Below are 13649 nucleotides of genomic sequence, written 5' to 3'. Positions count from 1 at the left end.
TTTTGTAAAGATATTCTTGGTTTTATAGGGTGGTATAGGATTTGAACCCAGAACCCAGTTCTGAGTGTGACAAACAAAGGAGACCACAGACAGTCTTTGAGTGATGCTGAAGAGTTTTATTAAGTAAATCAGATAAGCCGTGTATCAGCCATATATATTTGTCAGTACATTTAAATCACCCGAGCTTGTGAATGGAAAACAGCTTTAAATGCTTTAAAGCCTCCTGAGCCCAGCCTGCTCAGGTTTGTTCGATCTCTAACCAGTTCAGCTCCACCCTCGGTTGCCTAAAAGTAAACACAGCTAGCATGGAAAGAACAACACGAGGTCAGCTATAAAACCATCACACAGCCCACAGGTGGCCTAAAATAACAGCAGCAGACACCTTGTGTGACAAACTGCACAGAAACATGTTGAGTGTTTTCTGATGTTTGTTGAGTTGTTTGAAATGTTGCATTTGAAGTTACCTGACATTTAAAAGATGTGACTCCTTGTAAGCTCGCGCCTCTTCAGTTGCGCTAGCTAGATGCTGAAGTACTGCTGCCAAAACTTATGGACATCTGTATCTTATGGACTAACTACTGAGTATAGCGCAGTCTAGTATAATATAGTGCAAATGGTGCGGTTGTTTTGCAACTTTTGTTTCCACATTGTTTACCTCAGTCATATGTGATAAGCATCGATCATGGACATACTAATAGTATTATTTCCCCAATTTAGGTGGAAACTTGGGCAGTAGCACAAAGTAATCAATAAGTCTCAAGCCTGTTAAACCTAAAGTAATGAGCCTGTTACAAAGATGTAAGTAGTGCAAAGTACAGATAATTGTGTGAAAATGTAGGGAGTAAAATTTAAGCATGCAACAAAAATAAATATTCAAGTAATGGACAGATATCCAAAAATTCTACTTAAGTACTGTAGTACTTTAGTACTGTAGTGTTTTAGCTGCCACCTTTGGCATTTAACCCCAAATAAACAACCTTGAAAATTCTTCAAACCCTTGGATCTGAAATCAGGCTAAACAGATATTACATGCTAGCATGACATAGTGTCTAGAGACTACAGAAAATCCCAGTTTGTAGACACAAGCCTGCCACTGTTTAATATCACAATGGTTCTGTGGCTACTGGGTTTCAAGCTGTTGGGCTGCAACTCCATCGTTTCTTGTCTGTAGTCATTTGCGCTTGTGTGGTCATAAAACTAAGAACAATACACGCATACATGCATGTTAGTAATGGAAAAAAAAGATATAGGCCACCTGAGTGATGTGCAAGGATTTTTCTTTTACTGCTTGATGTCTGTACTATGTTCAGACTCAGAGATAATAAAGCAGTTGCTTGCTACTGAAAGGCTATGTAGGCTTTTTCACATCCTATTTTCAAATCCTATCAACATCCATGCTCACTAATGACCATGTAAGGGATACACAGCATACATCGTATGCTGTCCATAACAGTTTATGGCTTCTCACTCAATTGCGTTCAAGAATGTCTTGTGTTTCCTTTGCTGAACGTAATGATTGCCGAAGATACAACTCACGCCAATCAGGTCTGCTGTTTCAAGCTCTGCTGCACAAGGTAATTTAGGAGAAACCCTTGTAGCTGGACAGCCCATCGCATATTGTCTTTGAATGGCTTCCCTGAACTGTTTCGTGATTTGTAGACTGTTTGAGTGGCAATGTGGTTCTGTGCGGTGATTTGTCCCATGAGAGTGGCCCTGCCTCTGCCATTGCTGCCGTCAGCATCTCTGCTACAACTGTGCATGAATACAGGATACTGGCATTTACTGAATTCAAGGTGGCATCTTTTCAATTAGAGGCCAGTAAAATACCTTTTCAGCCTCTCGAGTGGCCTGGCGAACTACAGCCAAGGGGGCCCCGGGAGTATAATGATGCCTGGCACAATAGTGCCACTGTTCTCCAAGCCGTTCCCAGGAAACCACACAACATGTGCCATTGTGCACTGTGCTTTGCTGCCCAACCACGTTGCCTGGCTTTAGCCAGAGATACCAAGAGGCCTGGCTGCGCAGTGAAGCTCACAGCAATGTGGTTGGTAGGACAGGTTCAGAGGACTGCTAGGTGAGGAGTTTATTCAACGCACACTGTATTTGATGCGGTGAAACATTTGTGAAAAAAAGAGCTGGTACATTTAAAAGAGCGGGCTGTGAAACGGAAGAAGCCTGAGAGAAGAAGGAGAGCTGAGTGGTTGCCAGGAATGGTAGTACAGAAAACCCTGAGCATTGTGGCAATACTGAACCCTCTTCAATAAAAGGGGAAACCAAGAGAAAAGTGACAAGCAGAAAAATGAAGGCACAAAGACGGGTAGAACTGGTTTGTAGCTGGTCTTGGCTGGTTCTGCTCTTTTTATCCCAGTGCTGGGGATTTAAACATTTGTGTGTTCCTCCTTTGTGGCCCCCCAGTGTCATAGCTTCCACCGCTGTTTATGCAGCAGACCAAAGGAGAACATTCAGGGCAAGCCAGATAGGGGGCTTTAGACAACAGCGACCAGGAGATACATGTCACTGGGGCTTTTCTGGGCCTCTCATGTCAGCTGGTCAGCTAAGACAACAAAACACTACAGGATACCCAGGAAATAGAGTCCTGATGCAAAGCCCAGTGTGTCACAGCTAACTAAAAGATGTGTATGCTCATCTGAGTGTAGACCTGTCAGCTGATGTGTTAATTATTCATGGCACTTGCCAAAACATCTATTTTAGTGGGAGCTTATTTTTGCTTTTGATTACAGGAGGAGATGTTGGCTAGTTTTACAGTCACGTTGATCTTGATTTACTTCCATTTCCAGTGTGTGGTTTAATAAAAAGTTCATTTAAAAAAAAAAGAAAATTTTAATTGAATTCACTGAAATTTTTCGCATTATTTTTCTGAATCGTCTGAGTTGTCTTTGCCATCCTCTTCTTAGCAGTGGATAAAATCATGAGTGTGGTGTTTGAAGATACAGACACCTTTGAATGACCTCAGGGTTAACTGTGATTCTTCTCATTGTCTTGTTGTTATTACATGCCAGAGAACTGCTATAATATGGATGATGTTTCATTGCAAAATGGTCATCTTAAACTCCTATATTTTCTCTTACAGATCCACCGAGGGAAATAAGAGCTTCACTTTCTTACAAGAAGTAAAAAAGGTCACATAATTTCAAGGGACAAATTATTAGCTACTGTAGCAGATATGAGTGAGGATAAACCAGCAGAGACTGTGGAGAACACTCCAGCTGAGGCGAGTGCCATTCCTAATGGGAAAGGCCATGAGCCTGGGGAGGAAATCTCAGCATCAGCCAAAACACCACTTGCAGAGGACGGTGAAAAGTGAGTATACTATAGATTATTACAGTGTATACTTGTGTCAGTAATGCACAACGATATACAACAATGCTTAACCAGTTTTTTCCACTTAATTATGTTGTTGATATGCACTTTTCTTTTTTTGCAAAGGTAAAATGTCATGTGTTTTTACATTTAACAAGCAAATCCTAAATAATATCAGTGTTTGAGGTAATCTGGAAGCTACTATCACTGAAGTAGTCATTTAAAAACAAAAGGTAAAACAATGTTTGGAGTAAATTTGGATTTCTTTTATTTTGCTCATGTTGCCTTTGGAAAATACAGGTCCATAAATATGATCTATTACTTACTTTTTAGTAGTCAAAGGTTGGTGTTGTTTCAATAAATCACTAAAACATTTTAAAGGTTAAAAATTATTCAGTCTTGGGCCTCAAAAGTGCCTCTAATAAAACAGAACAAATTCTCATAGCAAGATAATGCCAGAGGTCAAGGAAAATGCCAAACTGGATTCTTTACCTTAAATGAAGTAAGTTGATTTCTTCAGTGGCTGCTCTGACTTGAAGTCTTTACCTGTGGCAGTGTAAAGACAAAATACTGTATATGGGTGGAATTTTGTATTTCAATCACTATACTCACAACACATTGAAGACAGATACAGTGCAGTAGATAAGTTTGTTCTTTCCAGTTAGACCGATTATTCTAACCTGCTGCCTGTGGCATCGCTGTGGCCTAGTCATTAGAGTGACTCTCATAACTGAAGGCACAACCCATGTAACAGCAAATAATGCATGCATATTACATGTCTTTTGAAGTGCCTTTAAGTAAAATATTCTCATATCGCCTCCTCAGTTACTGTAGCGGAATTTGTGCTGGATAATGGAGTGAGCTCAGTGCCTAATTGTCATGTCACTGGCTGTCTAGCAATACTTGTTGTATCCTGTGCCCATGTAATAGATGGGATAATTAAAGCGTCTCTCTCCAGGACACAGGCGATCATTTATAGACAATCCTTTCACTGTAGTGTTATTGCTCTTATTAAATTATGACTCTGGGTGTTGTTTTTCCACTTTGTGCTCTCGTTGGGTGATGGATGACCGCTCCCTACGCTGCTTGTAGGGAAACTGTAGCCAATAGTGCCCAGAATGCTAGGTACGTATGATGCAATAAAGGAGCAAAAAATGTTTCACAGTAAGTGTGTGGCATCTGTCTCACCTGTTTTCTCTTTGTGAAAATTAAGTCAGAAACACAGTAAGGCTGTTAATTTGAGTGTTTTTGCTCTTAGTGCGGCTCCTTTGTCCTCCTCTGACAGTTTTTGTAATTGTTAGTCCTAACAGGACTGAAAATGCAGACACCAATCTACCAGAGAGCCAGGAGTTCTTATCAGGCGTGGAGGAGAAGAAGACGACACGCTTTACAGATGTAAGTTCAAACGGCTTTATTAGAATTATAGGCAAAGCCTGCAAGTGCTTGAAGTTAATACACGCTTACTCTGGCCCTCTGTCTCTTGTCGGTTGCAGTTTGAAGGAAAAACCTCATTCGGGATGTCTGTCTTCAACTTGGGCAATGCAATCATGGGTAGTGGAATCCTAGGACTTGCGTATGCCATGGCCAACGCGGGCGTCGTCCTGTTTTTGTAAGTTGTTCATAAACGTCCGATGTGAGGAACATGTTACTTCCTTGATTGCACGTTAACCGCACTACATCACTGACACGCCTGATTCCCTCCCTCTAAGGTCATTCCAGGTCGAGATCGGCGTCACTCATAAATAGCACCTAATTGAAAAATATAATTGTTTTTGTATTAACCCAGCAGTAGAACTTCATTATGACACAGAAACCGGCAACACCGGGCACATTTGTTTGATAAATAATGACTCAGACAGATCGTACTGGAACTCATTTACATGTGCTGTAAACAAGTACATTTGCAGTAACAGATGCAAAAAATTACCACTTTTTTTTCTGTGCAGTTGTTATTCTACCTTCAGACAGTGCATGTGGGTGCTGTGTGAGAACAGCTTAACATTTAAAATAGCAGTGCAGTCTGTCAGATTAATGACGTCACAGTCCACTGCAGTTGTTATTTTCTGTCCAATTACATGCACTGGAGGTCTTTTGACTTTTCATTGACAGAGTCTCTATGCTTGATTGGGCCATTTATTTATTTATTGTTGGTTATGGTATTTGTTGAAAAGACAGAAGGTGATCAGAATGATCATGGGCCATCTGACCTCAGGAAATCACATGATAGGGTGGGGTTAGGTTTCACAATGGGCTCACCCAAAACTTTGGCTGATTGTGACCTACACCTGTCTTCATACTTTGGCTTGTGTGATTAGGTAGAGCAGCGGTCCCCAACCTTTTTTGCGCCACGGACCGGTTTATGCCCGACAATATTTTCACGGACCGGCCTTTAAGGTGTCGCGGATAAATACAACAAAATAAAACTAGTAACGGTACCGAAAAAAAGAAGATTTATTCATAACACACGTGAAAAGACCCAGGAAAACCGAGTTAACGATCAAAACGATAACAAAATAACGCTGAAAACTGATAAAAACCCTGAAAACTATACATTTCACACCTGAGCCTCAACTCTCGCGGCCCGGTACCAAACGACTCACGGACCGGTACCGGTCCGAGGCCCGGGGGTTGGGGACCGCTGAGGTAGAGGATCATTAGGGGGTCCATTGTCCCTCCTGGGGGGACACTCCCATAGGGCTTAAATCTGGGACTCTCCACCATTTGATCCTAGAACTGAAGAAGCTTCTCGGATGAGAGGTGAAACGTCTCAGAGTCCAGACGCTTTTCTTTCCAAGCTCCTTAGACCACGATGACCTGGATGACTGAGAACCTTCACAGACGATCAGAATGATCCTTAAAATCTTGCAAACTAAATACTAAATTTCTTTAGATTTTGTTGTTGTGTCATCTCCTGGCATCATCCAGCATATTTTTATATCTTTCTGTCATGGTAGCTGCAACAATCACATGTTAAAGCCCAAAATCCCAATCTTTAATGCAAAGAGAGGGTCATACAGGTTCAGACAAGCAAACAAACGCACCAAGGCAAAAATCCAAAAACAACAAAAGCATCATTCATCTATAAAGCTCACTGGGAACACAAAGACGCTAGCAAAAATACTCGAGCAAAATCTCAACTCCAAACAAAAGAACTCAAGGAGAACAGAGTAGAAAATGTTGAAGGGAAACCACAAGACCGTCTCTCAAAGGAACGGGGGGACGCAGGGGAGTATATATACTGAGGGTGTGATACACGGGTGTGGCCGTAGACTGTCGGGACATTGGACAAAGAGCGGAAGCAGAACTAACGTGTGTTGGATGAAGGTGAACAATTGTAAAAAAAAAAAAGACATGACGCCGCCCTATCTGAATCCCATTCCATTATAGACAGGTCTACTGTATCCATGTATCCTATCTTAGCATCAGTTTCATAATGACGTGATTTATAGTAAGACATAGTAATAATCTAGGGTGCAATATAGCTCCTATGTCTTTTCTAAAACAACAATATTAAAGCTAACGTGTTGATTCTATACTGGACTGATGAGCTGTCAAAGCTTTGCGTGGTTTGTGGGGTCTTAATGTGCATGTTCACAAAGCTTATAGTTTGAAGATTAATCTGTTTTATTGCACAGTTCTGAAAAATAATGAGGTTTGTGTTTCTAGAGGATAATCCCATGGGTGGAATCAGCACTTTCACTCATCTTCTTGTCTTCTTGTCATCCCTGATTAATGGTGAGAGACTGTAAGGTGGCTGGTGCTGAACCTACACATCTTTCTTTGAATGATTAAAGGGCACTGTTCTAAGACGCATAGCACTCAATTTCTTAGAGATTTCTGACAGCCACAGTTTATTGAACTGTCCTTCAGTTAAAGTGAAACGTCAAGTAATAAAATGTATAGTAGCGCTGTGTCTTTGGTGTGCTTGTAGCTTGATGATCGATCTTTAAATGCCATTCAAGGATACTACATCCTTGTTTCTAAATGTAAATCTGTCTTGATCCAAACTGTTTCATTAGTTTGTGCCGTACAGCCAACCAGTGATCATTTAACAATGTTTAATTTAAAAATTGAAATCTCGCTTATTTCAGCAAGACATTGCCAAGCTGCAATGCACACAAAATGTAGTTATGCTGCACATATAGCAACACCATGCATCTGTGCTGAAAGCTTGCAATCCAAATCAGCAACCCTATAAAAAACTGTTGCTACAATAGAAAATGAAGAATATGACAAAGTAGTCCATTAACCAACGAACACGTGTTTTAAGGAAGAAATCACTTTTAAAAATAGTCGACATACCATTAATATGTTGCCTTTGAACTGTTTTCAAGTGGATAGGTGAATTTTTTACAGCATCCAAACCTTTAGTATTTGTGATGTTTTTTCCAAGGCAATTATGTGTGCGTATAGAAAGCTCCTTATTTTGAACTTTGTTGTGTGAATGCAATAGAATTTTGCTTGACAGTAACCAACAGCTGAAACTAACTCATAGCAAAAAAGCATGTGCGAGTTTATAGTACGTGACCAAATGAAACAAGTAGTGTCTATTTATCCATCCTGTTATAGATGAAAGCCTCTTCCTTTTTGTCTTTTTGTCCATATCTGTATGATCTTGTACCAAACAATAGAGCAGCAACTGAGAAACAAAGTCAGGATCAGAGACACCATTTGGCAAGAAATGCTGGAAATGTTTCTGTGCTCTAGATAGGGCTTGTCCCATATAATCTTTTATTAAATGCACTGGTACTTATATAGTGCTTTTGTTACTCAATTTGAGCACTCAAAACACTTTATCACTATGAGCTTCATGTACACAAGTGCTGTTTTCCTTATCCTACAGCTTTCACCCAAGGACTCTTTGACATGCAGGATGGTGGAGTCAGCGAACCGCTAAACCCGTTTTTGTTTTGTTTTTTGTCACACTATCATACAGTGAACTGTGTCATTCTGAACACAATACTAGTGTTTGCTCAAATAAGTGGAAAAAAGACAACAACATAATAATATAAATGAATGAACTACTATAAGCTAAATTGCATATGTTAATATGTAATTATTTAGGCCTGCAGGGCAACAACCCACATACTGTAAGTCATTATTGACTGTGTGTAAGTCAATAGTTACATGTATTTTAGTTGACAAACTGTAGGGATGGCTGAACAATATCCATGCATGAATACTTCATGAAGTACAGTTTTCTAGTAATGAACTATGTTCAAAGTCACGTTCCACAGTCTAATGCTCGGTTTAAACTTCAGCGGGTCGTCTTTACCATTTTCTGTATGCCTAAACGTATTAAGTTGCTACAGTGTGATTGTCAGATTAAAAATTTGTGTTAGAGTGCAGTTGAATAGGTGTACCTAATGAAGTGTCCAGTGAGTGTATACCTTGTATTTGTCTACTATCTGTAAATATTTATGATGAATGTAAGGTGATTTAAGGTTCAGTTATATCTCCAGATGTTTTATATCACCCCGATTTTTGCTTGTGGGTGCTTAAGTGGGTCAGTGTCACTGGTCTGGGCAGGAATGCAGTGGGGTGGAAAGCTGAGAACAGAACTACAGTGACCCAAGTGTGTCAGTCTGTCTGACTGTCAGCAGATCTGTCCTCCCACTGCCACTTGACTGACTAAATCCTTGCCCTCAAGTCAGCCCAGCATTCTTTCACATAGTTGGAAAAAAAACCCCAAACAAACAAAAAAAACTGTAAAGTGGCCAAGAGTTGAAGGAGAGGTGAAAGACCGGCTGCCTGGCCTTTCTAAAGCGAGGGAAATGGAGAGAGGAGGGCGTGTGAGAAAGAACATTAATAATGTTGCCAACAGTAACAGCAAAAGAGAAAGGAGAAAAATAGTTGAAATGAAGTGGACGGGGTCTGGGAAAGTCAGTATATCACGTGTGAAACGTAAACGAAATTCTTAAAATTGTGATATTTCTCTAAACTTCTCTTTTTAAAAAATCCCAGTAAAATTTTAGAATATTACATTAAAGTACTGGCAAGTCATCTATATAAATACACACATCCATCTATAAATACAACACAAGTAGACCATGTTTTTGTGGTTATTCTGTGCATGTATATTTATACACTAAGAACATTTATTTTTCAAATCTTTGCTAATATCAGCTCTGATTTCTAAACAGAGACCACTGCAGATGGTCAGGCATCTGGAGCGGTCTCTGTTTGAACAATGGTGGCTTGAAAAAAACAGAAACTCAAATAAAATATATTTTTTAATGAGCACAACAGTGAAATCTGTTTTTGAAGGAGAATGCAATTAGCCTGTTCCTGTGTCCAATTATATGAATCAAATTATCGAATAGAAAAGAGAATAGAGAAGAAGAAAAATTGCAAAACCAAAGATCCTCCTAAGGAAATAACTCAGTTCTTGAAAATGGAGAGAATGACATGTTGTGGCTGAAGTAGGTTATTTCCCACTGTGGAATAAAGAGAAGGATGATTACTGTTTACAAAGGATTTTGCTCATTCTCATTGTCTGTCAATCTTAGGACTGAAAATGTTTTTTTAAACAGCCCATCTGGTGTGTGAGCCGTTAGTTATGAGGCCAGAGGGGCACACAGGGTAACCTCCTTGGTTCAGCTGGAGTAACAATCTGGTATAAATCGAAGCCACGGGGACACCAGTTCTCCTACGCAACTATAGATAATGAAAGCTTATTGTGCAGCTGTATAAATAACCTCTGGCATGATGTACGGTGTAAAAGTGTTACATATAAAACCACATTTTTTTTAGGGTTGTCGATTAGTCGTGACGGTTGGTGGGAGAAGTGGCAGTAATGTTCACCTGATGTTGTCCTTTTGTTTCAGGTTACTGCTAACAGTGGTAGCAGTGCTTTCATCATATTCCATCCATTTACTGCTGAAGTCGTCTGGCATTGTAGGTACGTGTGGAGCTAAACGATGTGGATTTTCTCATTAGCATACATAAATTGATAGCAGTATCGAATGATTACAGTGTGTGAATCCTCTCTACTCTATGACCTGGATTTAATCCATAAATAATGTTCTTTTATCTCGCGGCCTTTATCCCTCAGGCATACGTGCATATGAGCAGCTTGGATACAGGGCGTTTGGCACCCCGGGGAAGATGGCGGCAGGTATCGCCATCACGCTGCAGAACATTGGGGGTGAGGTCACACACACTGCCATCTTCCCCACACTGCCACACTGTCTTTTCTATTATTTTATTTTCAGGGATATTTATATTATTATTGATATTATTATCTGCTGCAATATGTTTGTACTAACATGTGCTTATATGTCTTGTCCACAGCCATGTCCAGTTACCTTTACATAGTCAAATATGAGATGCCTTTGGTCATCCAGGCTTTTCTAAAAGTGGACAAACCTGCAGGGTGAGTTGCTAATGCACACAAAATATAAAATACTACAAATATTTGTTTGCTCACTTTTGCAACGTTTGATATCAGATCCAGGGAGAACAGAAGGCGCAGAATGCAAATACTACTCTATATAGTACTCTTCAAAAGTTTTCATTGCAGTTTTTAAGGTGTTCTTGAACGATAGTTCTACAGGCTTTCTGAAGGTCATTCAATGTTTTTCTTTAGACACTGGCTGCATTTTTGCTCATTGACCATCTTCAGATGAATGTTGCTTTTTTTGGTGCTCATATTAAACCATCTAACACTGTTCTTTGACTCATTCAACAGTGAAAAAGGCCCTCACTGAGTTATGCGTCTTCACATAACAGAAAACTTTGCAAAGAAACTATTTTAAATTGTATCTTTTGGCCCTTTTTACTAGCATGCTTTTACAAAAACATGTCATTTCCACCCATTTCTTTATCCAAATCTACAACAATACGAGAGATAACAGAGGAAGGCATAAAATAGTATTTTTGCATCAACAAGATGATTCACAGAGAGCTACATCTCGACATGATGTGCAGCGTGTCCTTAAAAAAATTAAGGAAAATTGTCAAGTGCAGGACAAAAGAAGTGGCTGATTAAAAACTATTAGCAAAGAGCAGATGGAGAGTATCTGACATTTTGACATTTTTGTTGAATTTATTGTCAGTGTGTAGAGGGGAAGGGGAGTAGTGTAACAGTGACTGTCTACAGCCATCTGTAAAACATGGTGGCGGCTGTGTCATGGTTTGGGGCTGCATTTCATTTTATTTCATGAAATTGATGGAATGTGGAAAAGTACAGTCAGATTTTGATCCACCATGCAACACCATCTGGAAAGCGGCTGATTGGCTGATCCCAAACACACTGCCACCGCAATAAAAGCATATGCGGGTGTAAAAACACACAGTGGAACACAATCCATCGCTGATAGGCCTCGCCTACACCTTGACATTATTGAAGCAGTGTGAGATCATCTTGATAGAGAATCAAACAAACTGCAACTAACATCCAAAGAAGAGCTTTGAATGTCCTCCAAGAAGAATGAAGAACTGTTCCTGAATTTTCCCAGCAAAATATAAGAAAGTTAGGAGTTGCTCAGCACTTTTCCACAGTACTGTATGTCAAAAATCTGTTCTTGTGAAATGTAAAAACTATATTTTGGTCTTGTCGCTCAAATTATAAATGCTACATTTCGATATTTTGCAAAAGTATGATAATGCACTTAAATCTGGGTCAGTATGACATTTGCTGACATCCACAAACCTCCTCACACTACAAAACGTAGTGTACTCTTCTCAATGGGACCTCATGCAGTCATTCTGCGTCAGCAAAGATTTCAGCATCTACAGAGGAGTCCTGCCAAGCTGCGGCAGTTGTCGGGCCTGGTGCTGCTCTGGATGCGCTGAGCAGCTGGCGTGAGAACAGCTGTCAGGGTCACCCCGGAGGAGGAGAGCACCGCGACCAACGAGAGCACTGACATCAAAACACTGCTAGACTCCACAGCTGAAAATGTAAACCATGGGATATCACTGGTTAGTGCAGGTGGTCTCAGGGACAAACAACACTCCCTTTCTTAGATGGGATTTCAAGTGTGATCCTGCCCTGTCAGCCTTTACCCCAATTAGAGCCTCTCCTCACCTACCTTTTTGTTTTTGAGAGAAGGGGTTGAAGAAGGGGGGAGAAATGAGAGTGTACAAGTTACAGTTGCAAGTTACTCAGCCTTCAGACAAAGAGGCTTATGGAAAACTTTAAAGTGGAGGGACTGTTTCCTCCAAATTATAAAGCTTGCCACAAAAATAGTGCATGCACATCGTTGGCTTTTACCTTTAGAGTGGGGAAAGAAGGCTCACTGCTACATTTGCTCGTAAAAGTTTAGATTGATGTGTCACACTATATGCGGTCCCAGTAGAAGTAATGTACTGTGACGCAGCGTCCACGTTGTTTTCTGGTCTCAGCTCTGTTTTCTCTGTGTAGCAGTCTCGGTGCTGTGGGTCACGGTCAACAATCACTGTTTATTTGAAATGACAGGCTAGATTGTCCCAGTGGCATTTCATCCTGTCAGTGGGTGCGCGTTTATGTTGCTGGACTGTAGAGGGGGCGGCGAAAATAATAGGGGAGCATCACATCTCGTAACAAACACAACCATATACTAAACTGTGAATTTAATTTAAATATAAATTTTGGTGTTCTCTGTCAAATGGTTTTGTTAAATCCTGCTTGTGCTGCACACAACCTCAACAAACATTTAAAATATTAACTTTAACATAGATCGTTTCCTTTGTCTCGTATGCACGGGGTTGCATATATTTTGACCACCCTCTGCATATGTAAACGTGTCCGTGTCCTTTTGTGTTTGGGTGTCTTATGTTGCTAGCTCACATACACAATTAATGAACACTGGAGACTGTGTCAGCGTGTTTGATTACATGTTTGATCGCTCAGCTTATGATCAGGTTGCTGGTGCCTCAGTGTCCAGAGGGCTGTATCTATATGTTCTTATGAAGGTAAATTGTGATTCTACATCTGTCTTTTTTAAGGAATTGTGTGTGTGTGTGTGTGTGCATGTGTGTGTGTGTGTTTCAGTGAGAGATTGTGTCCCATAGGCCAGATGGCTGTAGGGCAGGGTAAGAAGAGGATAGACAAGGGATAGATGAGCCTGTTCTTTTCTAAGATACGTGACCGTGGGTGTGTATCCTTCAACAGATGTTGCATCTCCCACCTGACAGAAGGCTGGAAATGAATCACCCCATACTGTGTCCTGCTAAAAATAACTCACAGGTTTCTTCCTAGACGTTGCTCTTCATGTGACTGTAACGTGTGGCCCGTTTTGTCAGAGGAGTCTGTTTTTTGTATGTTTTGCTCAACTCCACATATGAATCTCTTCTTTGTAGCCAAGATTCTGTTTTTCCTGCTTTGCACAATATGTAGTCGTTCCCTG

The 13649-nt window shown here is 40.4% G+C and overlaps 1 protein-coding gene across 2 annotated transcripts in view; it reads left to right on the top strand.

The window, feature by feature from the left end:
* LOC146387063 (sodium-coupled neutral amino acid transporter 3-like) overlaps positions 1–13649 on the top strand; it is a 35386-nt gene that overhangs the window by 11762 nt on the left and 9975 nt on the right. Inside the window, exons 2-8 of one of the 2 annotated variants that reach the window (XM_084928395.1) lie at positions 3092–3321; positions 4414–4446; positions 4623–4716; positions 4815–4930; positions 10149–10222; positions 10376–10468; positions 10615–10696. In XM_084928395.1, coding sequence (XP_084784521.1) covers positions 3185–3321; positions 4414–4446; positions 4623–4716; positions 4815–4930; positions 10149–10222; positions 10376–10468; positions 10615–10696 — 629 coding nt within the window. In that variant the 5' untranslated portion in view covers positions 3092–3184. The remainder of the gene's footprint in view (positions 1–3091; positions 3322–4413; positions 4447–4622; positions 4717–4814; positions 4931–10148; positions 10223–10375; positions 10469–10614; positions 10697–13649) is intronic. The other variant, XM_084928396.1, reaches the window with a different exon arrangement.

The sequence above is a fragment of the Perissodus microlepis genome, chromosome 5 (genome assembly GCF_051167445.1).
Source record: "Perissodus microlepis isolate ML-2025 ecotype Zambia chromosome 5, ASM5116744v1, whole genome shotgun sequence".
Classification (NCBI taxonomy): domain Eukaryota; kingdom Metazoa; phylum Chordata; class Actinopteri; order Cichliformes; family Cichlidae; genus Perissodus; species Perissodus microlepis.
The sequence above is the reverse complement of the archived record's forward strand: the minus strand, read 5'-3'. Positions and strand labels throughout refer to the sequence as shown.